Source organism: Trachinotus anak, unplaced genomic scaffold (assembly GCF_046630095.1).
Source record: "Trachinotus anak isolate AG129_WGS33_773 ecotype Australia unplaced genomic scaffold, CSIRO_AGI_Tana_v1 ptg000028l, whole genome shotgun sequence".
NCBI lineage: Eukaryota > Metazoa > Chordata > Actinopteri > Carangiformes > Carangidae > Trachinotus > Trachinotus anak.
In genome coordinates, this window is record NW_027273879.1 from 3389772 (window position 1) to 3414792 (window position 25021).

The 25021-nt window shown below is 41.8% G+C and overlaps 1 protein-coding gene and 1 long non-coding RNA gene across 5 annotated transcripts in view; one reads left to right on the forward strand and one right to left on the reverse strand.

Moving 5' to 3' along the window:
• The window catches only part of LOC139611531 (netrin receptor UNC5D-like), a 158166-nt gene that overhangs the window by 40507 nt on the left and 92638 nt on the right, over positions 1 to 25021 (reverse strand). For 2 of the 3 annotated variants that reach the window (XM_071466279.1, XM_071466280.1), the window contains exons 2-4: positions 24474 to 24680; positions 3419 to 3562; positions 3101 to 3204 (exon numbers count right to left, since the gene is read on the reverse strand). In XM_071466279.1, the coding sequence (XP_071322380.1) occupies positions 3101 to 3204; positions 3419 to 3562; positions 24474 to 24680 (455 nt within the window). Of the gene's footprint in view, positions 1 to 3100; positions 3205 to 3418; positions 3563 to 14786; positions 14925 to 24473; positions 24681 to 25021 lie in introns of those variants that run through there. The other variant, XM_071466281.1, reaches the window with a different exon arrangement.
• On the forward strand, positions 12589 to 24613 carry LOC139611532 (uncharacterized). 2 transcript variants are annotated; one of them, XR_011686323.1, is made up of 3 exons: positions 12589 to 12782; positions 12883 to 12974; positions 24484 to 24613. It is a non-coding gene; the product is annotated as an uncharacterized lncRNA (long non-coding RNA). The 2 variants fall into 2 exon arrangements; XR_011686322.1 differs by lacking the exon at positions 24484 to 24613 and adding an exon at positions 14917 to 15030 and having other exon boundaries at positions 12596 to 12782.

Below are 25021 nucleotides of genomic sequence, written 5' to 3' on the forward strand. Positions count from 1 at the left end.
GCATCGTGACCTCAATTCCTTAAAACTCAAACTGTAGCTGAGCTCCAGCTTCTCTCTGAGCCAAATTTCACAGTGCTGGTTACAAAAAAAGGCTTTAACCTCTCAGCGATGCCTAAAGTCACGAAAAGAGAAAAGTACACCCGCATCTCCAACTCTGGATGTGAGTATTTTTTTTTCCCAGTGCAAGTCATACGAGAGGGAGCTGGATTTGTCCCTGCATTATTTACTATTACCATTCTCTTTGTTAGCCCGAGTCACATTAATGAATGCATGAGGAGTTGCCTATTTGATGACCACAATGCATGGGGGAGACTGGCGGTACACCGATGCTCCATTTGTGTGAGCTGAATCATTCATCACACACACACACACGCTTGCACACACTCACACAAAATGCACAAACACAGTTTTATGTGCTTTATGTGTGCTATGGAAGGAATCCATGGCCGTCTTTCAGGAGCCTTAAAGCCCCAAGCTATATATTTTTTTGGGGGATCAAGCATTTTATTAATACAACAATTCAGAATCAACAATACAGCCAGCTGAAGAAATGTTTGGGTAATATAAATGCAGTCGTCCAATTTTAAGGCAGCAAAAGCCATTAACACGAGTGATTATACTGTGTGTAATCCCTTACGATCAAACACTGTGTGAAATCTGCAGACTGGAGTGTCTTCCTCAGTGATGCTGTGTCAGGGTCTGTGCTGCAGACTTCTTTGTGCTTGTTCACTTCTTGCTTGTATCAGGAGGTTTTTGGCTTCAGTCTGGGATTTAGCAAGTGAAACTCATGCACATGTTCAGTAGGGCTGGGATGATATGGTTATCTCTGATTTGATTTGATACTCTCACGGTACTTTGGTGCTGATTCGATATGCATCGCGATTCTAACTTGAACTATACACCTCTAGAGACCACCTATATCATGAGACATATTTTAAAAAAATGCACATTTTAATGAGTCTTTCTAAGTTTTAATTCAGCAGCATCGTTGCTATAAACCCTTTGGCTCTGTCTTAATGCTAACAAAAAATCTATCATAAGGATTACCACTTAAGGGGTCAGCTGGTCATAGGACAACATATTAGTCTTCTGCTGTTGTATTAGTCTTCTACTTAAATAAAGAACTGTTGTAATAAGGTTACATGAACTACTATTACAGTAAAGTATTGTTATAATGAAATGAATCAAAGTGCAACCACAATAGTTAGCAGTTAGCTCTTTGTAGTTAGCGGAAAGTTAGCTACACCATTACCAGACACCGGCACAGTTAAATATGAGGATGTATTCACTGTGAGCAGGAAGCTGGCGGCCAAACCTCTGGTTCATGTGCCGATCAGGCTAACCAGCTAGCTCCTGGGCTAACTGTTAGCTGCTAGGTGTTATTACACTTACATTTAATAAAATAAATAATATCAACTCAGGATTCAGTGTGTTGATTAATAAGATTGTAAAAACAGAAACAAAACCAAAAAAAAACCCAAAAAACTGTCTAGCCTGAAAAACTCCTTTCGTGCCTTGACTTCATACTGAAAAATGCTGTCATTCATCTAAAGTGTGTTTATTGATCTAATATGTAACTGCTGTTTGTTGGTTAAATCTATTTCAATCTACAATATCATGAGTAAAAGGCAAAAATAAAACTTATTTCCACCTTTGCCTTACATGTTTCCATCTCATTTTCCTCAAAGTATAAATACGTCTATTCAGTGTCTGAATTTATAATTAATGGAAGGAAAAACAGTCTCCCATGTAGTTAGAGTTAGTTAGAGCTAGCAATAGATAATGGTTTTTGAATGCATTTTTCAGAACTAATTATATTAAAGTCAAACAAAAGTCATCATAACAGCCAGCTAAACAAACACTAACTAAGCAGCTTTGAATTAGAGCAGCCATTCAGCTTCATGCAGAAAAATACCGATGTAAGGTGGTGTTTGCGTTATTGTAGGGAGCCGAGTGGATAAAGTCTTAGAAACGCCTGTTTAGGGATGATCACAAAGTTCTTAATGGGAACTCTAAATTGGTGAAAATACACAATATTATAAAGTCTTCCAATATGGATGTTAATGCCATCAAATACCTCTAAAGCTTAAAGTTAGCTCTTTAACCTTGGTCAACGTTTCATATCAAATCCAATATTCTGGAGAGGAGCCAAGCCAATGAGAAATGGGTCCCAGTCATCTGACTGTTCTGAATGCAATTAAGAAATCTGACTTAAAAGTTAAAGAAAAAATCAATGTGTTTCTCAAGTGATCATATTTAAAAATATATATTACACATCTCTGGTTTACTGTGCTTAAATTAGTGATATAAACAAAGCCTTAGCCATTAGCTTCATAAAACATCAATAACTTATTAGTCCATGGATGCAAGGGCCTGTCAATCAATTCAAGAATAACAGTAGGGTTCCAGTCCTGCGCTTTGAAATTTGCTGGTAGGGCTGTCAGTTTGTTTACGCATAGATCACGGATTGTGCCTTTAAGTGAATGCAAAGCTTCAGAAGCTCGAGCACCCGGGCTTTGATATTGACATATCTGCCTACAGAGCCTCCACATGAAGGCACACAACATCACAGCGCGGCACAACACACACCACTCAACAGGACTGTCCGTGAGAGCCTCATTTTATATTCATAGTAAAAATTAAAATGGCAATGACAGGCACTCTCTTTCAGGCACACACACACACACTCACTCAGAGGATTCAGAGGAGAGAGGGGGGACTGATAGTGAGAATGAAATGAATACATGACATCTAAATAAGTCATAGCCGTGCATCCTTTTACCCGTGAACACAGGAAACAGAGAGCATAGCGATGCACACGGACAGTTATTATTTCCAGTGAATGAATGATCACTAACTTGAACAGAATGAGCCTGAGAAACTAATATGAACGGTCTCCTCAGCTCATCAACTGCAGCTCTGGTTATACTAGACTGTGCAGAGAGGTGCACGCATGTCTTTGATTTGCCGTGGCTGGAGAGTAGCAAAACACTGTATCATGAAAACAGAGTTATTCTGTCAGTAAACCAGACAGCTGACTGCTCCTCTCCAGGCAACACAGGAGAGAATGTTACTTGTTTGAAGTGCAAGAAGCCCTCACCTCAGCCACAGGCACTCCCTCTGGGGGACGACAATGCAACACAATCATGCCATTCAGAGGCACCTCGGTGCCTTGGGGGTCCTGCTCAAAGTTCTTCCTCAGGTCTAAGGGAGAGAATAAACAGCCTGCATTAAAGAACAACTTCGACAGCACGAAGGAGCATAAAGACAAGCACATTAAAAGTCAGACTCCTTTCATGTGTGGCACAGACATGAAGAATGATGCCCTCTGCAAAGTCACACCACCGGTTTGAAGAAGAATAACCTTTTCAGAGACAATAAGGTCAGTGAGGTATAGAAATGACATGGAGTTGCTTACAGGCGATCCGGACAGCTGCCTTGCGGCTCTTGGAGGTTCCCAGGTGGCTCCAGGCGACGCACAGACACCAGTAATCCTCGGGGCCGTGAAAGTCCTCCACCTGCTGACGCGAGACGTTGATCATCACCTCGCGGATCTTCAGCCCTGCAGACAAGACGGTTGATTGCTTAGATTAGCCTTCATTATATCATGGGGACGATCAGTCAACGAGATGAAGAATTGCAGGGACAGGATGATGAGTGAAATTTGAATCTGATAAGATTATCAGCAGTAAACAGATCTGCCATTTGCCGCGAGGAGACAGGAGCCGAGGCTGCTCATCAAACCAGGACATTTCAGGGATTTTGTTTGGACAGCAACCACAGACACAAAGCTGACCACTTCAATCATAACATTAATATACATCATTAGTGGTCTTTTGACAAACCCTCATTAAAGCTTGAGTTTGGCAAACAGATGGCCAGCAATGCAAAATGCTGGTTGTACTAGATAGAAATTGCTAGTGAGGCCTTATCCTCTCTCCGAATCTACGCATAATCCATTTATAGAGAACTGACACTAAATGCTTTGCAGTGGAGGCATTAACTGAGAGGAGGAACACATCTGCCTCTTATTGTTTTCTTTGAAAACATTTGAAGAGGCTATAATTTAAGGAGGCAAAACAGTGCAATTAAATGCCGCATCTGAACACAGATACTTTCTATGACAATCAAATCGTCTATTTCTGCAGCAGAACTCTGAATTAATGTCAGCCAGGTCGTTTGTTAATATCTGTATATTGTCTTGTGATGCAGCCCATAATGAGTTAGGCGTGAGATGAGCATTTTCTGAGACAACTGATGTGAATTTAAAAGCCCGGTATTTCAATTATGCCAGACTGTGCACAAAAGATGACAGCCTCCAACCATTAATATATAATAAGGTGGCTTTATTGGGTGTCTGGGAAATTGCAGCTTTCATCCAAATTATGTGATGTCTCTCTAGCATGGACTTGAACAGATTTATTAATATGTGAATGCAGAGTTATGAGCAGCTAATGTTTGATGTCTAGTCGCCAACATCCTTATGCTGGAACAGGCTGGACAGTGAAACTTTTTGTCCCCACACTTTCAGGCTTTATGGCAGTAAAGCAGTAACATTTCAAACCAGCTAGAACAATAATGTCCCTTTAAATCTAATCATAATCAACCAAGGTGATGTCACATCCAATAAAATCTGATTATGAATAGCGTGTGTTTGTTTCCCTAACTGCATATTCCGAGTGTAACACTGAAAAACACAAAGGTCTGCAGCAACAGGAGCCAGGGCTCTCCTGCCGAGCCAGCACCCTCTCGTCCTTAATGTCTAACGTAAGAACACATGAAGTGTTTCTCTGAAGAGCAGCATGCACCGCAGGAGGCCTTAAGCTCTTACCGCTTGTTGGTGAAGGCAATTTGAATGGTGTGGATGGTGGAATGAAAACTATGATAGATATTTACAGAATGGAAATACATCAAATGTCTACTGCCAAAAAAAATGTTCTTGAGGATTTTAACTTTAAAGAAGAAGAAGCTTTTGAAAGTGAAGAATAAGATTTAGTTTAAAATCTTCCATTTCCAGAAAATTAAGAAATGTGTTATGTTTGCCGACTTCCTAAAGAGGTTGCCCTTTACGCTGATTTTTGAAGCAGCTAACAAATCGTGCCTAACAACACATCTCACAGCAGCTGTTCAAAAATCACTGTAAAGCTTAGCCTCTTGTGGCTTATTGCTTAATTACGCAGCCCTACACTTGTAGAGGAGCTGTCTCTCCACAGGCTTTTGCCATCACGCTGAACGCTGCAGACAGAAGCTTAGACATGGGCCAGGATTAAATGAAAACTAATAATGTGAAATGAAAGGTTATCAAAGGAGGCCTAATGAAGTAATGTAAAACAGAAGTGTTCTCTGAAGACACTGTAATCCTCTGCAGCGACTGACTGATTCCAGCTTTTGATAAACTTGTCAATTTTCGGTCACGACAAAAAAAGAAAGGCTTCAGAACTGTGTCTACAAACAGACGCCTTCTCAGAAGACGCTGTAATCCTCCGCAACGACTGACTGATATTATGCACAATACACAATCACACACCCACCCAACTACTCCTTTCTACCACTACAAATTAGAGACTTAATCAAAACGCCTGATGAAGTGAGAGTGAGGCAGATTCAACGACAGGAAAAGGCTGCTCTCTAGTGAGGTGGCAAAGTTTGTCATCGCATCATGGGAAATACGTCACTGAGGTTCAACTCTTTGGGCCTTGGTGCAGTGGAGATATAAATGACAAGTTGCCCCACTGACCTGTCTTCTGATGAGACTGTCGTGCAAAAAGGAAGCTCAAATTTGAACCCAAATCACTATCTTTTCCTAAACCTAACCAAGCCATGACTGTTACTATAATAACCATGGCTATGAAGGTATGTACACCGCTATCTTTACAGCCCATTTGTTTATTATTGTATCCATGACAACCAAGGTCCAGTATGCCTGCTGCCAAAAGGGTACTATTTCAGGAGACCTTCCTATGGGTCGTACCAGAGGGATGGAAAAAATAAAACGACCTGGTTTCACCTGATTGACACAAATGTGACGCCATTTGTTCTCAGCCATGAATCAGTCAAATCAAATCAGACAGACGTCATACAAACACTGGTCATCATCATGTTTAGACTTGTCTGTTCTGTACGAACAGGATTATTACAGTTTTAGCCAAAGCAGCAGGAATTTCCATATTGCAAATCTGCCAAAATGCAAGTAAATCAGCCTCAGTCTAAAAATATAAAGGTGTAGGTAGTTTTGGAGTTCAATATGAGTGGTGATTTAAAAAGAAAAAAAAAGTCTTGGTGACAGGTTTATAGAATGAAAAAGAAGGTAAAAATCACACACACTAACCATCACTTGTACTCACTTGACTAACAATGTCTTGGTCCTTAGACCTTCATCAGAATTAAGAATTAAACAAGTTCAATAGTCAGATATCCGGCAATGTACATCCTCTGTAACTTTTCATCAGTTTTCGCCGGATGTGAAGTGAAGTGCTAGATGAAGCTTGACTGATGATGCACAGGTGTGTTTAACCTATGATCTGACGCCTGGGTTGACTTGAGAGTAGATAGAAAACTCACGACTGCCCATGAGAGCTCTTCAGATTTTTGTTGATGGCCATCTTTTGTTTTCGCAGACACTTCAAATCAAACCATAAACACAATCTCTAGTTTTTAAAGAAAAAAAAATCATGCAGCATGGTCTGATGCAATCCTGACTTACTGTCCTGCTATTAAAACCTCCTGTTCCTCCTGATCCTTCCCAGACCACAAACAATTACACGGCTCTTTTGGACCCAGTTTAAATGCTGTTGTTTTTTTTTCAGGTGGGGTTGAAATACAGATCACATTAGTTGAGTTGTTATTATTGTTATTTGACTCATACATAGTAGAATATTATGTTATTGTGTGGGCAGCTAAACTTATAGATATACAGACTAAATGAGGAGAATAAATGGTGGCAGAAAACAAGCAAATGAAGCAGGACATCAGAACATTCGCCATCGTTTCAGGAAGGCAGGTCGTATCTATTATGAGTCTGTCAGAGTGCAGACTCCAGGAGCTGGGAGTAGAAGCAGATGAGGGGACAGTGGTGAGCTGCTGCTGTTTGTTGTTTACATCTATTCATTAACCTAAATGAAATGAAACCAATGCCAAGCTCCCTGCATGGTTGGTGACATGAGACAATAATAAATATAGTAGCTTGGTGTTACACCCCCTCAATGCAGGGAGTCTGGTGCTTCACTGATGGATGCATTTTATTCTCTTCAGCCCCATAACATTAGTTCAAAAGCAACTTATCACACAATTTCAGCTTGAACACACTGCCTTAACAAATCAAATTAAAAGCATTAATACCCAGACTTCCCACACCCCCGCAGGTACCCCACAACCACTGATCCCCTCCACAGCTCTGCTAAACTCACTCCCATAACTTACAATAACATACACATATTTCACATATGGTTTTCCAATATATGCACATATATTACATTTGCATATGCAGTCGTCTTATTACATCCCACAGTAATTTCTTACTGTTAGACGACCTCTAGTAACCTCTAGTAGAAGTAATTATGACGGGAGCAAAGGTGGAAGTTCGGTTATGTAGAATAAAGAGTGACAATGTCCATGTTAGGAGGAAGAGGAGGTTGGAGTGGGTGGATCACACAGGTCTATGTGTTTAATATTGTAACCATGACAACAAAGACCATTTAATCTTGAGGAAATACTTACTTTAACCCAAACCACAGTCCACTAGTAGTGGTTTTTGTGCCTAACCCAACCAAAACTCTGACCATTCCATAACCGTACCCATGTGTTTATTATTGTTACCATGACGACAGTGGTCCCTCGGCCTGCTGCTGGTATGCTCCTGCATACAGGGGACAAGCGACCTATATGGTCCTTTAAGTTGGACACCTTGTTAGGATGTTGACAACAGCCTGAGGCTCCACAGAGACGAGGGAGTTGTCTCTTAATTCCCACTGGCTTCTTCACAATCAGACCTCCTCATCTTTATTAATGACGAGGAAAACAGAAGAAACTAATGAATAAACAACAGTCTAGTGTTCCCGATGCAACGTGTCGTGCTGAAAGCAGACAAACTCACACAGTGAGCTACAGCTCGGCAGACTCACTCCAAAAACTGGTTTTCTGGCACACGCTCAGAACGTTTTTGTGACCACTCAACAAAACAACAACAGCAGAAAACAAAAAGTGGTGTTTCCCACATCAGCCCCTTTCATGTCATCGTGAAAAAGTGAAATGAAAAATAAATTTCAGTATGAATGAAAAGTCTTTGGACTCACACAGTCAAACACAAATGCATGAAGTATTAGTAATAAATAGACTCCCACATGGAGGGGGGGTTGTTCTGTGTTTGAGTGAGGGCCATAGTGTTTCTGCTGAGGGAAAGATAAACAAAGGAGGGAAATCAGAGAGACAATCCGACACCCAGGTTCCCTCACATTTGGCAGATGAATCAAAGAGCTTAGTCCCTTTTCCAAGTAGCCTAAAATGACACTGTGTTTGAGAAATTACCCAATAACTGCTCAGTCATGTTGATGACATGTGGTCACTGCTCTGCATTCAGGAATACAAACATCCATTCAGCTCCTTCCACGTCTCTAGCCACCTGTTTATTTTCTTTGTGCCTCTCTTTCTGCTGCACTCTCTCTTCAGGCTCCTGCCAGTGGCTCCTGACAAAAAAATAAATAAATAAATAAAAAAACCCGCAAAGCTTTGACAACAGACCTCAAGGTGGAGAAGCTTACACTTGCCCCTTCAATCACGTCCTTTAATATGTCTCTAATGTAGCCTCAACAAAAGAGTCAGGAAGAGATATACCAACGCCGATGCCCACTTATCATCCCATGTCAGTCTCTTTCTCTTTCTTTCTCTGTCTCTCTCTTTTGGTCTGTCTGGCACGGGGCCTGTGGTGTGATTTCTCCCGGCTTTGGCCCATTGTTTCGCCTTGGCTGAGTATATGAAAAGGCTCTAAGGGAGCCAGGCGGTGCCAGCTACAAGTGGCTCCTGATCCAAGTGGCTCAGCAGAACTCGGCAGGTCCAGCTCAGCTCAAACAGGTCCAGGATGTCTCTGTTGTACTTAGCGTGACGGCTTTTCAGAGTTTGTCTGAGGGATCCTTGCGAGGCAGCTGTGTACATAGTGGGCGACACGGAGAGGAGGGGCTGCGGGTGGAGGTGGATGGATAGAGCGTCTGTCTGATGTGAACCCAGCTTTGGGGAAACGGTTGTGTGATGTGACATTGCGGCATGCAGCTCGGCATGTGGGGGCTGTGAGGGCTGGCTGAGGGCCAGACGCAGACGAACCCTGCTAGACAAGCGGAACATGCTCCCAGCAACATCTTCAGTCTGGTCCCAGCTGTGTGTGTCATACTTAATCCTGGAACCAAAGGGACACATTACTCCATGCATAAAAAAATCATGATAATTCAACCATTAAAATGCTGTGAGTCCTCATTTGTGTCACTCCCCCAGTCGCCTTGTTTATGTTTATCCAAAAACTGCATGTCTGCTTATTAGGAGCCAGTTTTGCATACACAAGTAATTTTCACTCTGTGGGCCACTTCATTTGTTCCACTTCCATTTCTTTAACTAATAGTCTGTGACACTGAGAGACTCTGAGGCGTCTCGCTTTCCTCTCACCAGTCTCCACCTTTCTGTCTTTGTCCTGACTTCATGCCTGGTTGATGGTATCATCTGGGGATCGTGCTACACAACACTGGAGTCAGTCTTTTAACAGAGCATCAACAGGAACATATATCCATACTTCCTCTGTCCTCCCTGCATTCATACGCTTTCCCTCAATCACTATCTCCTCATCTTTGAATCTGCAAGAGCTGCTATCGCCTCCTTCTCCCGACAACCAACGCGGTGTCTGTTTTCAGCCTCTCTCCCACCATCCCATCGCCCTCTCCCATTTCCAGTGTCCTCTTTCTCCCTTATCCCCTCCTTCTCTTATCTCTCCATCAGGGTATCATCCTTTCAGCTGAAGTCTATAGGCACAGATATCCCCTCTGTTCCACCGTCCTCTCTCCTCTTCTTTCACTCTGTCCTTCAATAATCTCTTGACTTCTATCACTCATTTCCATCTACTACCCCTCTCGCAGCGTTTCAGCTGAGACAAAAATAAAGTCGTCCCCTGTGATAGGTCGGAGCATGCCAGTGTGCCGCAATGGAATCTGTGCTTTGTTTACAGCAACCACCCTTCTTTTTATTTTTGTCTTTGGATTTTAAGGCGAACCTAAACCTCAGATTTAGTGTCTGTAAAGACTCGATACAGCTCCCTAAAATCATTCTAAGGAGTTTATCAGTGCGAGCTGTTTTCCTGAAGGGAGGTTAAAATCTGGGTAGCAATGATTACATGGAATATCCAGCTGAGCCTTGTCTGCCTGTGGTTTATCAAAGGGCTTAGCAATTGCAAAGGGATAAAGAAATAAACGCTGTTGCGCTGAATTTGAAGATACACTCCGCTGTGCAGCAATAATCATGTTGTCCAGAAAGCCCGACAATGCAGCCCCGTCTTGGCATAATCCAAATGTTGGTTTGAAAGATTATCTTCCTGTCACATCTGCTTCAGCGACCTTCCCTGGCAACTCCTCCACTTCTCATTCTGTGTCTCCCTAACCTGTTGTCACTTCTTCAGTGGCTCTGCTCCCCTCCTCTCTCTCTCTCTCTTTGTGAGTCTGTGATTGTCTGAGTGGAGGTTGGTGCACTGGAGTCAGGGAAGAGCCACACCAGCTGCACCTCATCACCATAATCAAGCCCTCTACAAACACCCAGCTCCGCCGCTGCCGCCCTGCCAGCTCGCAGCTTCTGCTTCAGTCACTCTACGCTTCCAGACATTTTTTTGCAGGTAGCTATTCAAGTTTTAGCCTGTTACCTGCATCCTGACCCTTGTCTCCTCTCCCCTGCAGAACCATCTGCTCTGTCTCCGCCACCTGCCTCCAGCCCCCCCGGCTCCTCGACTTGTCTCCCTGGTTCCTCACAATCGCTATATTCAGAATCATGATTTTTAAATCAGTGACATAACAATGTAGTTTAAGAACAGATTGAGAATTTAGGATATTAACCTTTCTGTGTTATAATTTAGCATGTCTCATTCTTTCCTTCTCTCCCATGGTGCATTTCCACTTTCAGTCTCAGGATAGAGTTTCAGGCTTTGTCTTGCATTAGGTTGGACAACCCTTCACAGCCACAGGAGCTGTGCAACCGTATTTAAATAAGGATTTAAATGACAGCTCTCTCCATTTGTGTTTACATGGGGCGGCCATTACTGTCAGTCCTGATCAGTCTCTTGTTTCATGGTTCACGTTAGGCCAGTTACCTAAAGCGAGGGCACACATACATTACAGCTTCTGATGCTCGTAAAGCCGCAGGCTGTTTGCTCGACATCGTAAGATGCACTTGGGATGGGTAAAACACTTTGTCACGTGCTCTCAGCATAGATTTACCTTTTTTTCTTTTTTTTTTTAAACAAACACTTGTGTGTACCCACAGGAAAACCAGCAACTGAACACAAGCAGAGCTCAGAACTGCTTCTAAAATGCATGGGACAAAGGCTTTATCTGCCCAAAGTGATAATTCAATACCATTTACTTACTCAAACTCCCGCCCTCTCTCAACAGATGTGGACTACAGCAACAAACCTCCCACTGGTCGACTGCTGCACACGGCTTCCCTCTGCTGCCTTTCAGCCTCTGTTACTGCTTTTCAAAGAAAGACTGTGACAGCGAATCTGGCTGACAGCTGCCTATAATCTAACTGTGGAAAACAATGCAAAAACTTAAGTTGTGAATGTGAACGGTAATTATTAGATGAAATGTACCTGAATAAAATCCCTTCAGGTGTTCACAAGCATCGCTGAGTTCAGTCTATCAAAACTGCTCAAGCCGTATAATGATCCTGAGTCTGCAGGTTTCCACAGAATACCCAGCAGCACCAGGGCTGGAATCACCAGCGCTGATACTGATACAGACACAGACACTTTTTTATTATTAAAAGTGGTTAATGCACTAACATGTAAGGGGGAGCCATGTGTCATGCTTAATGAGGTGACTTCTGAATACATTTTCCTCATCAGCGAATGATTTAGAATTTCCCTTCACTGGTTTCTGTTAATTAATTGCATAGATGTTAAAACACAGACTTTCATCATCCAGTGAAAACCGTGTATTACCAGATTTTGTGATATTAAATTTTTATGATAAATTTTTATGATCGAGCATTCCCTCACAGGCTGAGAAAGTTCTCCAACTTCTTCAGATAAATAAACTCTTAAAAAGCCACTGGATTATCTGAAAACTGCATCATCATGAAGCTGCAAACTGCACACAACAGCAAAGACTCTTAGTGCGTCCTGGATGTGATCAGATCCTACTTGTATTAATGCTCATAGCAAGACTTAGCATCAGTGGTACTGCTACTTTAGTTATCAATCCGTCCGACCCCAACATCTCTGGCCTCGTCATATTTCTTTCATCAAGAGAACAATCAAGAAAGACGCTGCTGTTTGCACTCCGGCAGATTAACAAACAGTTGTTTGGATTTACAGACCAGTGCTCTGATACTTGAAGTTTTTTCCTCTGTTGATTTGGACTTTTCTCTCTCTGTCTCCAGAGTGGTTGACTTGAACTTGGGCACTGCAGTCGCCCATTTCAGTATCATGCGTCGGCCGATTGCAGCTGTAGAGGATGTCAAGCTGAAGTCACAGCGGACAGTGTTCATTTTGTTGAAACTATGACAAAATATGTTTATAGACGAGACGTTGACAAAACAAGGTGAGACAAAAAGTAGTTTGAAAAATTAAAACTTCTACTTTCATTTACAAAAAAGTGGAAGCTAAATACTTTTTTCCAATTTTTTTCCTTTTCAATGCAGCTGCTACATTTCCTGTGCTGCACGGACTGTATCAGGACGGTGCCGGCCGGCAGCGCAGAAGCAGCACAGTGAGGACTGGGTCTAACGAACCGGTGAGGTTTTCATTGACTTTAATTAGATGATAATAGATATGATTCTCTTGACTAAGATAAGACTGAAATGCTGGGAATTTGACATGTTATCGAGATAATAAATCATCAGATCTTTCCTTTGCATTTACACCTGGTATTTTTGATGCCCACTGAGACTGGATTCCTGTCCTCCAGAGCAACACCTGAGCACGTGTAATTTGAGGCTGCGCAAAATCAGCGTGTCAGCATGTTTACATCTACCTAAGCTAGAAGTGTTCAAGCAGATCCCATCACATCCTCATCATTTACACGCATTTACACCTTCCATTAATGTGTTTTTCTTTGTCTGGATACAGAACCCATTTTAACACCAGGTGAAAACTGAGTCTAACGAGGACATTTGACACAGGATTAAGACTGCATAAAAAGTTGCTGAAAAAGTTAACTCTGTTAGCCGGCCATTTTTGATATAAGGGAATGTATTTGGTAAAGCAGCCTTGTTTTTCTATAGCACCAAACTGTCTGATTTTCATGGCGGCGCAAACACAACAACAAACAGCACTTTGACAGGTCGGTGTTTTTCTCTTTGGTGTTTTCATACCCAGGGCAGCGCGTTTGGCACAAAGGTGCGAGGAAGGGCACAGACAGGTGGCAGTTTGTGACGTGGACACAGCACAGTGTTGGTATTTTGGTGAAAACCGACTCAAACTGTAGACGTGCTGGGAATAAACATCGGAGAACTGGATTTGTTTTGGTGCAGCCTCACTCAGCTGATAATTTGGTGATTCTGTAATGAGCGCATATTAAATACTAGGGAAGGAAATGTGCAACAATTCCATGAATTCATGGGTGACACAAGTTTGTATCATCCACAGGTGTTACTCTGATCAAACCCTGACAACAGTTTGAAGGCTGCAGGACAGATAGATGTGATAAATCTGCAGCCTCTGGTTTTAAAAGTAGTGCACTGGGCAGAGCCATTGCAAACAGTGATTCACTGTGTTTACATTGATTAAATCATGTGCAAACAGCAGCAGGTTGCTGCAGAATAACAGACACCAGGCTAGATATTTGTCATTCTGCCAGTTTATGTGACATGCTGCGGACACAAAGAGTTCACAGTGAAAAACACAGAGACAATTAAAAGTTTGGCCAGTTCTCATTACCACTTATTCTTGCTCTCTCTCTCTCTGTCTCTCTATCCCTTTTCTTTCTCTCATCCATAAACACTGGATTACCAGCAGGCAATATTCCCACGCGTCATGGCCTCCTTTTTTTTCTGTCTGGCAAAAGTGGCATCTCATTTTTAATTCTTGAAATGTATTTTTAGCTGTGATCTGATGTGATGCAGCAGAATTAGAAATGTAGCTTTTCATTTATCCAATCATATCACATAAATGTCTTGAATAAACTATTACGGCTTCTATTATTTACCTCTATTGTCCTTGAACAAGCTTTATTGAAGCCTACTACAGAGTGGTGGAGCGGTAGGTACAGGTTAAATACAGCGGATCACTGAAAAAATATTACAGGAAACATTACATATCTGTGGTTCTGCTCTTTCAGGAGCTCCACAGTTTGTCTTTAAATGCTGCACCATCTGCCTCTGGCTGCAGATTTGTTGTGCCTTGTTATGTTCACGTCAACAAACTCTGCATCGTTCAAACAATATTATTCTCCTACTTGGAGAAATGCTCTCCTCTCCCTATTTTCAAAATGCCACTCTGATTGCCACAGCTGTTCAAAAGGTATGAGGCCAGTAATGAGACCAGGCTGAGACGCTGCATGTTTATCACCACAGCCCTCTGTCTCATAGTCTGGTTTAGTTCTTACCTCAGTGTTTGTTGCTCTTGATTATCCCATCGAAAGGTTCTTCCTGTCACCCAGCAACACTCTCGTCTCAGCCTCTCATGAGTCTGTGCTGTTTTATAATGGCTGCTGAAGCTGAATCTGTGCATTTAAGGGGAAAGTTCACTGGAGGCCACTGGAGGACTGTCTCCCAGCAGAGTGCCCGCGTATTGTCAGAGGGACTTTCTTCCTCCACCTGGAAACCTTCAGGAGAGAATATTGGCCACGTGCACCCTTACCTGGACAAAGGCGAGGTTGAAGGTGACACGACATGTGGATGGACCTGAACTACGGGCTCTGTGTGTGAAAAAAACAGGGTATTTGTTCTTGTCTGGATGGCTTTTTGTTGTGATAAAATTGATACTTCTCATATCCATGTGTTAAATATGAAGTTTGCAAAAAGGCTGGAAACATGAGGGACCAGTTAGCTTGGTCCTGTCCAGCGGTAGCAAACTCATGAAGAAATTGTTTCTCCTTTTGTGTAAACAACAAATTTCTGTAGATGATCGTCCGTCATCAGAGAGCTTCCGTCTGTCTGCCAATGTCAAGACAATATTTGGTTTGTTTTCCCATTAATGTATTAACTCATTATTCTCATCATTTGTGGTTTTAAATTAATATTTAGTTAAATTTGTCCTGACATAGTTTCACGTATATAACTGTGTACAACCGATGCTTGCAACATCACTGCGTGCACACACACACACACACACACACACACACACACACACACACACACTCCAACCGGCTGATTGTCACTGATGTGCTGCTTGTTGTGTGTAGGTGCTGCACTGTGACTGAACAGAGCGAAGGTCGACAGACAAAACAAATCACTTGGTTCAGTTTCTCAGCTGCTGCTTTTCTTTTAGGACTTTTGGTCAGTCAACGAGAGGGAGAGGGTAACATATGAACCCCCCCGCCCCCAACCCCGCAAATGATATTATCGGCTATTGGCAGTCTGACTGTGAATAACCAGCGGACCACTTCTTGGTTGGGACCACTAACTTTCTTGAGTCTCCGCTGGTTGCCGGGGGAACTGGTCCTAACCAAGAAACAGTCCAGCTTTGTGCTAAGCTAAACTGACCAGCAGGAGTAGTATCAATCTTTTCGTTTAAAAAAGAATTTAAAATAAATAAATAAATAAAAGCGTAGAAGCATATTTCCAAAAATGTCAAAGTTTGGCTCGTCAGCTCACATCTGATTCATGCATTTCACTGCTGCACATCACCCTTCTGCTGTTAGCATGTATGTTGAACACTGTGAAACATCTTCCAAACTACTAACATAAACAACAAAAGACAAGAAATAAATCAAATCATCTTAAAGTGAGAGGAACTGTTTTGATTTCCACCATTAGCTGTCCTGTTTTATCCCATGAAACAGCTCTTTATTGATAGATACAATATATCTCAGGTTGACAGCACACCATTGCTCAGTTAATGGTTTGGATAGCACAACAATGTTAATATTCATGATAACGGCATAATGATAATAAATGGACATTCGCTACAGCCTACACTATATCCTGCAGTGATACATGGTTCAAGCCTTCAGAAAAGAACTGGTAGTGTTTACTCTGTGAACTGTTCGACTGTGCACCATGTGTAAATTGAACAGATGACTGTAAAACAGTCGTACGCAGATATCTGGAGGAAACACAAGGGGTGAAAGCTTTCTTTTTGAACTACTAACCTTGATGCTGAGACCACAGTATCGCAGTTCCATTAGGAAATACATAACCCACAAGTCAGGAGAAGACAAGTCCTTCATCATCTGACACTTCTGTATTTGTTGCTGTCTCAGGGAAGTGGCACGAATTAAGTTACATGCGGCTTCCTGCTTTGAATAAATGTGGTCTGCCCAGAACAGCTCGCTGTCAAGCGCACAAGCTTCCCTTTGTGGTGCAACACAGTATCTGTCTTGCACACAATAATGATTAAGGTTAATATGTGTGGGACATTTTGTGCATTTATTGATCGTGCAGATGCTTCTTTGAGTTTCATTCTGTGCGTCTCTTCTGACCTGAAACATTTCAAGCACCTGCCTGTTTGGAAACTAAGTATATTTGACATTTTTTGGAAGAACTCTCATTTTGTTGAGTGAATTTTTTTTAAGATCGCAGAAGTCACAAGACGAATGCAGCTCACACTTGCTTATTATCAGGGAAAGTTGAACCGTCAGGATTAGCTCACAGAGTTGCAGGTATGAAAGATTTGGTCATTATTTGCTGTTAAAAATGTCTTTTTACTCTGCTACACATCGAAGAGATTGAGAAACACAGCACGATTCGGAATAGGCCGCAGCGTGCCAGCTTTTCTCGTGCTTTTGGCGACAGCAGCCGAAGCTATTCACACGAGCTATAATGGATATTTTCTTCTTTCTGTTTCTACATTTCTTTTCCTCGCCTGCCGCTCCGTCACCTGGAAGGCACATCCACGCGAAGACTGAATCTGAGAAAAACAACACAAGGCTAAAATATATCTCCCTAGCTGAGTTAGCTGCCTCTGGACAGACACAGTCTCTGTCCTCTGCCTTAAACTCCCCCCGGTCAAACAATGTTAGGGCATGTGTTGTTGAGTCTGTCTGCATTTAATTCACAGCTTACTGCTTTAATAGCTACAGCCCCCTGCTCACTGCTGAACCCAGGGGCCATTCTACCACCTGAGTCAGACTATAATAGCTTGTACTGAGATACAGCTGTTCAACTGCCTCCAACAGATGAAGCTGGATAGACAGCCAGAAGTGTTTTCAGCTGAGGCAAGATGTTCATTTTCTCAACATGTAGCATGTCGGCAGCACCTCTGCCTGCGCAGTAACATAGACACAGTTAGTGACAGATGCTGTTTAGAAACACTCACTAAATCCCTGGTCAGGTTCTGAGAAATCCTCTGTATCCCACACCTGTGAATACTAAAGCATGCCCAAACAGCAAAGCCAGACATCAGCATGCAGGGCAAACCTTCCAGCAGTTTCAACCACAGCACACAATATTATAATACAAGTAGATGCATTTGAGCTTGGATATTTTTATTTGTGTGCAAGTGCTAAGAGGACATAATAAAAAAAGGCTATTGGCAATGGAGGGAGTGAAGAGGAATAAAAACACAGGGAGAAAAACATGTTACTTTCTACCCATGTAGCATGTGTGCCAAGAGCCAAGCATCTGTTAAAGAGAAGTTGCCATTTTATCCAATAAACGTGTCATGTGCAATCAGTGTGCAAACAAGACTACTAGTGTTTTTCCACCAGTTAGTACTGACTTGACTGCACACAGTTTTGGCACCAGGTTCTTCTTCTTCTACTGCAGATAGTGCTCCTCAATTTGGCATCGACCACACATGAAACTATTGCGATGTCATCTTTAATGTCACACACACACATAAACACTGGAGGACATCGAAGGGATGACAAACACAGAAAGGTCTGCACCTCCTCAGCTGACCATGGCCTGATTTTGCGGGTTGGCATACTGAGAGTTTAGCACGATAACTGACAGAAATGTAAGAGGCTACAGTGAAGCAGTGCACAGTCGCTTGGCTCTTTAGAAATGGTGGGTTTTTTTTGCTCTCTGACTAATCACTCTCTTTTGTTATCACCTCAGCTTGCTTGGAACCTCAATGGTGGTGATACAAAAAAAAAAAAAAGAAAATGATTGTATCTACAAGTTTTGCCCAATGAAAACCAAAAAAAGGCAAATAGAGTCGAGCTGAGTTGAACTGGTGCCATGCAGTGGAGAAGGGCCACAGTTAAGTTAGCGGCTCTATAAGGCTGCATTGAGGCCCTTTTAGTTAAATGCTAACATCAACGTGTCACCATGTTTATCATCATAGTTTAGCATGTAAGCATGCTAACATTTGCTAAGCGGCACAGCAAGTACAGCTGAGGCTGATGGAAATGTCTTCAGTTTCGCAGGTATTTGGTCATAAACCGAACAACTGGACAAATTCAAACTTTGACCTGAGGATGGCGCTAGATGAAAAGTCAGAGGTCCAACAAGGGCATGACAATTCATCTAAAGGAAAACTTAACTGTGTGTACCAGGTTTCATGGTAATCCATCCAATAGTTTGTGGATATTTCGAACAAAACCAAAAACATCCCCTTTATTGTGAAGCTAGGCGAAAGGTCAGGAGATCACCAAACAAACTCACCATCTATAAACAGTGACTGTGTGTCTGCTAAACTTTGAACCAATTCATCCAATAGATGTGGAGATATTTCACTGGAAAAGTATAAAATCTGACCTGCTGGTGGTGTTGGATGATGACACATCAGGGAGGCATCAAAATCATTAAAGTGAATCCTCTGTGGAACACGAATGTCTGGACAGGTTCACAGTAATCCATCCCATAATTACTGAGATGTTTCAAAGTGATGGACAGACAGGTCCATTAGTTAATGTTAAATCTCGACAGGAAGCTGGCCTTCTGACTTTAACGTGTGAATAGTGGTTCTTAAATGTAACATTATTAATGAACTACTGAAACGTCATGTTGGAGCAGCGGTCATCTACTGTCTTTTTTTTTTTTTTTAGCTCTAGCAGTCATGAGTGGGATTCTGTTTGGCAAACATGCTTTTAGAAAAGACGTTATCTTTTTTTTCTTTCTTTTTTTACACATTTTTCTCATACATTAAAGTTTTAACACAATTTCACTAAAAGTGAGAGTTTCTGCTTTATTCTTGTTTCACAAAGCCGTAAAATAATGGAAAATGTTGCTACTGGCTATCATATTTTCCATTTGAGCTTTAAAAGCCATTACAATTTACCCACAGAAAACAAATAAATACATAATGGAGTAACATCTCAAAAGCAAAAGCCATCAACACGCTGATTTAATGTGAGATTGAAAGGAGGCATGTGGAATCTCTTATTTGAAGCAAAAAATTATGCCACGCTTGAAAGGCCCTCTCCGCTGTGTGAAAATGATGTGTTAAGCAATGATGGTTTCAACATTTGAAGTTATTTACCACTTTCAGAGGAAGACTGCTGGAGTGTGCAGTAACATCCAAGTGTGGGCTGGAAAACACGGCCAGGTCCAGTGCTCTTAAAAATCTACTGGTATTGGCATTAATGTTGGGACATTTTATTCTCTACTTTTTCCTTGTGTGGCATCATTTGCTAATGTGGCTGTAACAGTCTCTCGATATTGTATGTCATGTGAGACGGCTTCTTCTTCATGCTTATTTTGTAGTTTATCTTCTTGTTTGCCAAAGCACTGAACTGCTCCATTCGATTTCACTTTGCTCCCTCCTGTGTCTGATTATAAGCCTTTATTTACACTGAGAAAAACATTGAAGCCTCATGAGAAGTTTTAACAACACGGCAACTGTTGTTTGTGCTGATAGTAGGAAGCAAAAGCCATGACTGAAAGACATGCCGGTAACACTTTACTCTATGTCCCCCCACCCCCTTTTCAACTTTCATAAGCAGTATAAACATTTGATAAATGGTTTGTAAAATGCTATAATGTAGCTGTACGCAGATGTAGGACTGGGTCATGTGTCCACCCTTCTCACGCAGACGGGGCTCCACTGGAGACACAGGTCTGAGGGCAGATGTGTTTTTGCATTTTGGATTTAAAAAACTATGCAAACAGCAAAGAGCTGAAAAAAAGCAAAGCCATATACAAGACATGCAAGCAGAAGCTGATAGAAGAAGAAGCTGTGTGTACCAGTCTATGCACTGCAGCCGGTGCACTGGGGTACATTAGCTATGCACATTATTTACCTATTATTTCTCGAGATGTGTGTCTAAACTGTTGGTCACATTAAATTAAAATGTGCATTAATGCAACTGCTCTGGGGGCCATTTGCAATGTAAACATTACATATGTTTAATAATGCACCAGGTTAGAGGCACAATTTACTGCATTAGTTCTCTGAGAAAATTAGTGTTATGACTGAAATATCTCAAACTGAAGTGATATTGAATTGAACTGGGAATCAGAGCAAATCAGGTTATATATATATAAAGATATATAAAAAGATATAAGTGTTTATTCATGTAGGAACTCCAACCCCTCCTGTGGACACTGTTGCAGAGGCTGAACAGATGATGAATAACACTGCAGTATAACATAGCCGTAATAACATTATGCTTCATAGAAGTTATAATTGTTAACAAATATAGTACACTGATAAACACAAAAATGTCCTTGTATCTGCTTACAACTACATTACACTGTATTATAAACTATTAAATATTTGTATACTACTTATAAATACTAAATACAGGGGCTCAAAGCAAAGTGTTACCAATTAGTCTATAAATATGAACTAAAGGTTCCATATCCCTTTCATGGCATCGCTCCAACAGGTTTTGTTAAATGAGAACCAGTTACAGTGTGCAACATAAGACTGTGAAGATATATTTGACTAAAATTCCCAGCAAGATAAAAAGCTTATAGTGTAGTACAAAGCTAAATTAGCTATATGTGGATTTTGCTGACCTGAGGACAAAAGCACAGCAAACTCTGAGGCTGAGTCACAGGAATATATCGAATGGACTGTGGTCATTTCCAATGCGTTAGATTAAACCTGCAATAACTGATGTTTTGGCCACTTTGGGGGCAGTGGAAACAAGCTCTTCACACAACACTGATATTTTCCACCTTTTAAGTTGATTTAGCAAACAGCTGCCTACTCTCCATTCAGTCGGTGTCGTGTTTCTGGCCTCCTGGTGAATGTAAATCCAATATTCACTCGCTTTTAGCTCTCTTTTAAGTCTCCACTGATTCCTGAGAGAAATATCTGTCTCTTTAGCTGCTAAAGGCTCCACTACAATTTGTCCACAAGCTAATTGCTAACTTGTTTTGTCTGTCTGCCATTCAGTGCTAGGCAACAGAGTCTTCTTTTTTTTTTTGCTGAAAACAGCTGTCGAGTACAGAAAACAACACTATGAGATCAGTAACAGGGAACCAAAACAGTAAAGGTTGTGGGCTAGAAGACTAAAACAACAAGCGACCCGTCTCACATTACACATAATGTGATCCAGTGTTATTACAAAAACATTTGTTAAAGCCACTTAAAGCAACTAAAACTACTTTAAAGTTAAGAAAATATTGTTATCATGGTTAAAAGACGTGTTTCTTATAAGAGGCTGGTGCATACAGACACTCCACAAACAGCACAACTATTTTTTTCTGCCTTCATTAAATTTAAACTTTGCCTGACTGTCTCAGCTTTGAGGTCTGGTGGTATAGCAACATTCTGAAGTGGTGACAGACAGGAAACAACCCTCAGAATAGCATGCACAAAACTCACCGAGAACTTCCACAACGACTCAAATGCAAAATCGTTGAGGTGCATTCATGCAAATGTATTCTTGCATGGGAAAATAACTAACTTGACTAATGTGTGCTGTTTGTAACTGATGTTTTCAGTCTTCAGTCTTCATTCTTCTTCTTATTCTGTTTCTAAATATATTTTTGTGATGCTCCCACATTTTTTTTAAGATAAGGTCGAGGTTACAATGGAGACGAATAAAATAGCACACCCTATCTTTTCACATCTTTCAGCAGCCATAGTTAGGAGGGCACGTTCTAACACAGTTCAGGCCCGGACAGAGCTTTCTACTTTATGAGATACTAGCGCAGGTGGATTTTTAAGATGCTCTCCTTTTAGGCTTTTATTCTCTCCCCCTCAGTTCTTTCCCTTCAGTGCCTCTCTTTCCTCTCGTCTGTCCCAGTGGAGGCAGATATGAATGGTGATAAGGAGCCAGATGGGAGCAGAGCTATGAATCCAGACCAGAGGCAGTAAAACTTTAGAGGTCCATTGTTAACTCTTGGAAGGAAATATTGATGGGCGCTGTGAGTTAAGTGAAGCATCAACACTGATGCACTAATAGCAGCCAGGGCAGACTCATAAATATGCTCCCTTCATCCTGGCCCTTTTTCAGCAAGTTGACGGTCATCTGACATTCAGTCAGACCTGTGACCATGTCTGTGAAGGTTCTCAGTCATCCAGGTCATGGTAAAGGATAAGTTGCATCAAAGGCAAATGGACATGGCTGTAGATACTTGCAGACGTTTCACTGCAGAGAGGCTTCTGGGAGTCCCAACCTCTGTGGGGTCATTATCAAGGCCAGTGATGTCACTGGGTTTGTTAGTGCTCGTGGCTGTTGTAGTGACAGTTGAATAACATGAATTCAAGATAACTGGCATTGCAAAAGAGGACCACACAATAAAAACCACATGATGATGATACACTGTCTATGTTTAAACCCAACTTTTGGTCACTTTTTACAGTGTATGTTTGAGACTCATCGTGTTTGGCTGGACCACACAGCAGGGTCAGCCTTATAAATGTGAATGTCCGTGACTGACTGACTGAGTGAGAGAGTTGAGTGAGTGATGGAGTTACACATTAGTCGCTTGAATGCTGCATGCTGAGTGATAAGGTTGCACCATTGGTCGGCCGGAGGAGTGTTGGAGTTTCCTCATTGGTCGTTGTTTTTTCAAAATGACTTAGTGTGAACAAGCAGTGTTGTCAACTTGATGCCTTTGTCTCTTGATTTCCCAGGTTTTCAGACCCATTCACCAACTTCTGCTTCAAAAAAGCACCTGGCGACAAATCAAATGACTTTTTGGACAAACCTCAGCGACTCTCTGTAGAAGAGCGTCGCCAGCATTGCCCCACAAGTGAGGGGTTGGTTTTTCCCTCTGCAGGCACACCTCCCTATGCTGACATGAATGATCTTCTAACTTTCTTTCTGAGTCATCATTTTACAAGTAAATATAGCTGAAATCAGAGCACAGCCATTGTCTTTAACTCATGGGTCTGGTGATTTTGTCCGACAACATCATGTTTATAAAAATCAAGATTTTAGAAGCAGAGGAGAAGCAGTTTGGAAATGTGACTGCTGGTTAACATGTAATCTCAATGAGCTGCGTTTTTAGTCAGTTCCTACTGTTGTCTGACAACAGAAAACAGGAAAGCATGGAAATGAAATAAAACACTGTACATGTGAGCACAGAGAGGAGGAGAGAAGCAAACAGTTGAAGAGCTGAAAGCAGCTGACACTGGGAAGAATGTACATACCTTACCAAATATACTAGGTTTTGACCTAGTCTTGTTAATTACAGTGCAAGTACATTGTAGGGGGAAAAAGGAAGGTATAATCCAATTGTGTTATTGCTATTCAATTTGCCGTGAACTATTGAGATATTAATGCTCCATTGTGAGATGATGCAATATAAACAGGGGGCTTAAGACAAGAGAAAGGAAAAATGTCAGTGGCTTGAATGGATTCATTTTGAAGTTAAAACAACAACAACGGCATTTCTGCAAGTTGCATCAGAAAAAAAGACACTATTTGGAGTTCAAAGTCAAATCCTAAAATTGAACAAGTTGGTGCCTTTCATGGTCTAACAGTTGTCATTTCAGTTTAGATCAAATGTGACAAACAGTATGTGCCCAAGAAGTGCGGCAAATATATTTGCAGGGTTGGACATAGCCGTAGGCACTGTCATAAAGCCCCATTTGGAAAGTTCATTCTGAAGACTTCACTTCTCGCTAACACAGATATGAATGCTGTGCTCATAACTGAAAGTGACAGGAGAAAAGCTTGACAGGAGAGGAATTTAGTTTAAGTTGCAGGGTGCATATGTTTGTATATGATGAATGTGAGTGTACAGCATGTTTGCGTGTCTCTGTATATCAGCGTCAGTCGTACCTGTCCCCAGGTCAGTGTGCTCCTGAGACATGTGCTGGCTCTGGTGGACCCATTCACCGTTGCACTTGAAGAAGATCTGGAGAGCGGGCCGAGCCTGACACCGGAGCTTGATGGGATTGCTCTTGACGATGTAGGCGTCAACGGGCTCCTCCAGGAAGTGGGGCAGTGTCCCGGACTGGCCATGCTGCAGGGCTTCACCTCGGGCACCTGAGGAACAACATGAGACTAAAGATTAAACAGAGATTCTGTATAAAACAAGCATAAATAATAAATAAAGAACAGAAAAACAATATATTTATAGGTAGCACTGTCTTCGACCCAACAAAACTAGCTCTTTCTTTGTCTTGCCCCACCTTCCTCCACTATCACTCACTGCCCCCCCCCTCCACCCAAACCCCTACAAACAGACCCAACTAGTAGCCATTACTCCTTCCAGTGACGTCTCCCTGAAACGAATGGTTTCTGGAGCACAGTGTGAGAAATAACACAACAACAGAACACCGCCCCATCCCCACAGTCCGTTCTCTGCCACAGCAGCGTTATCATGC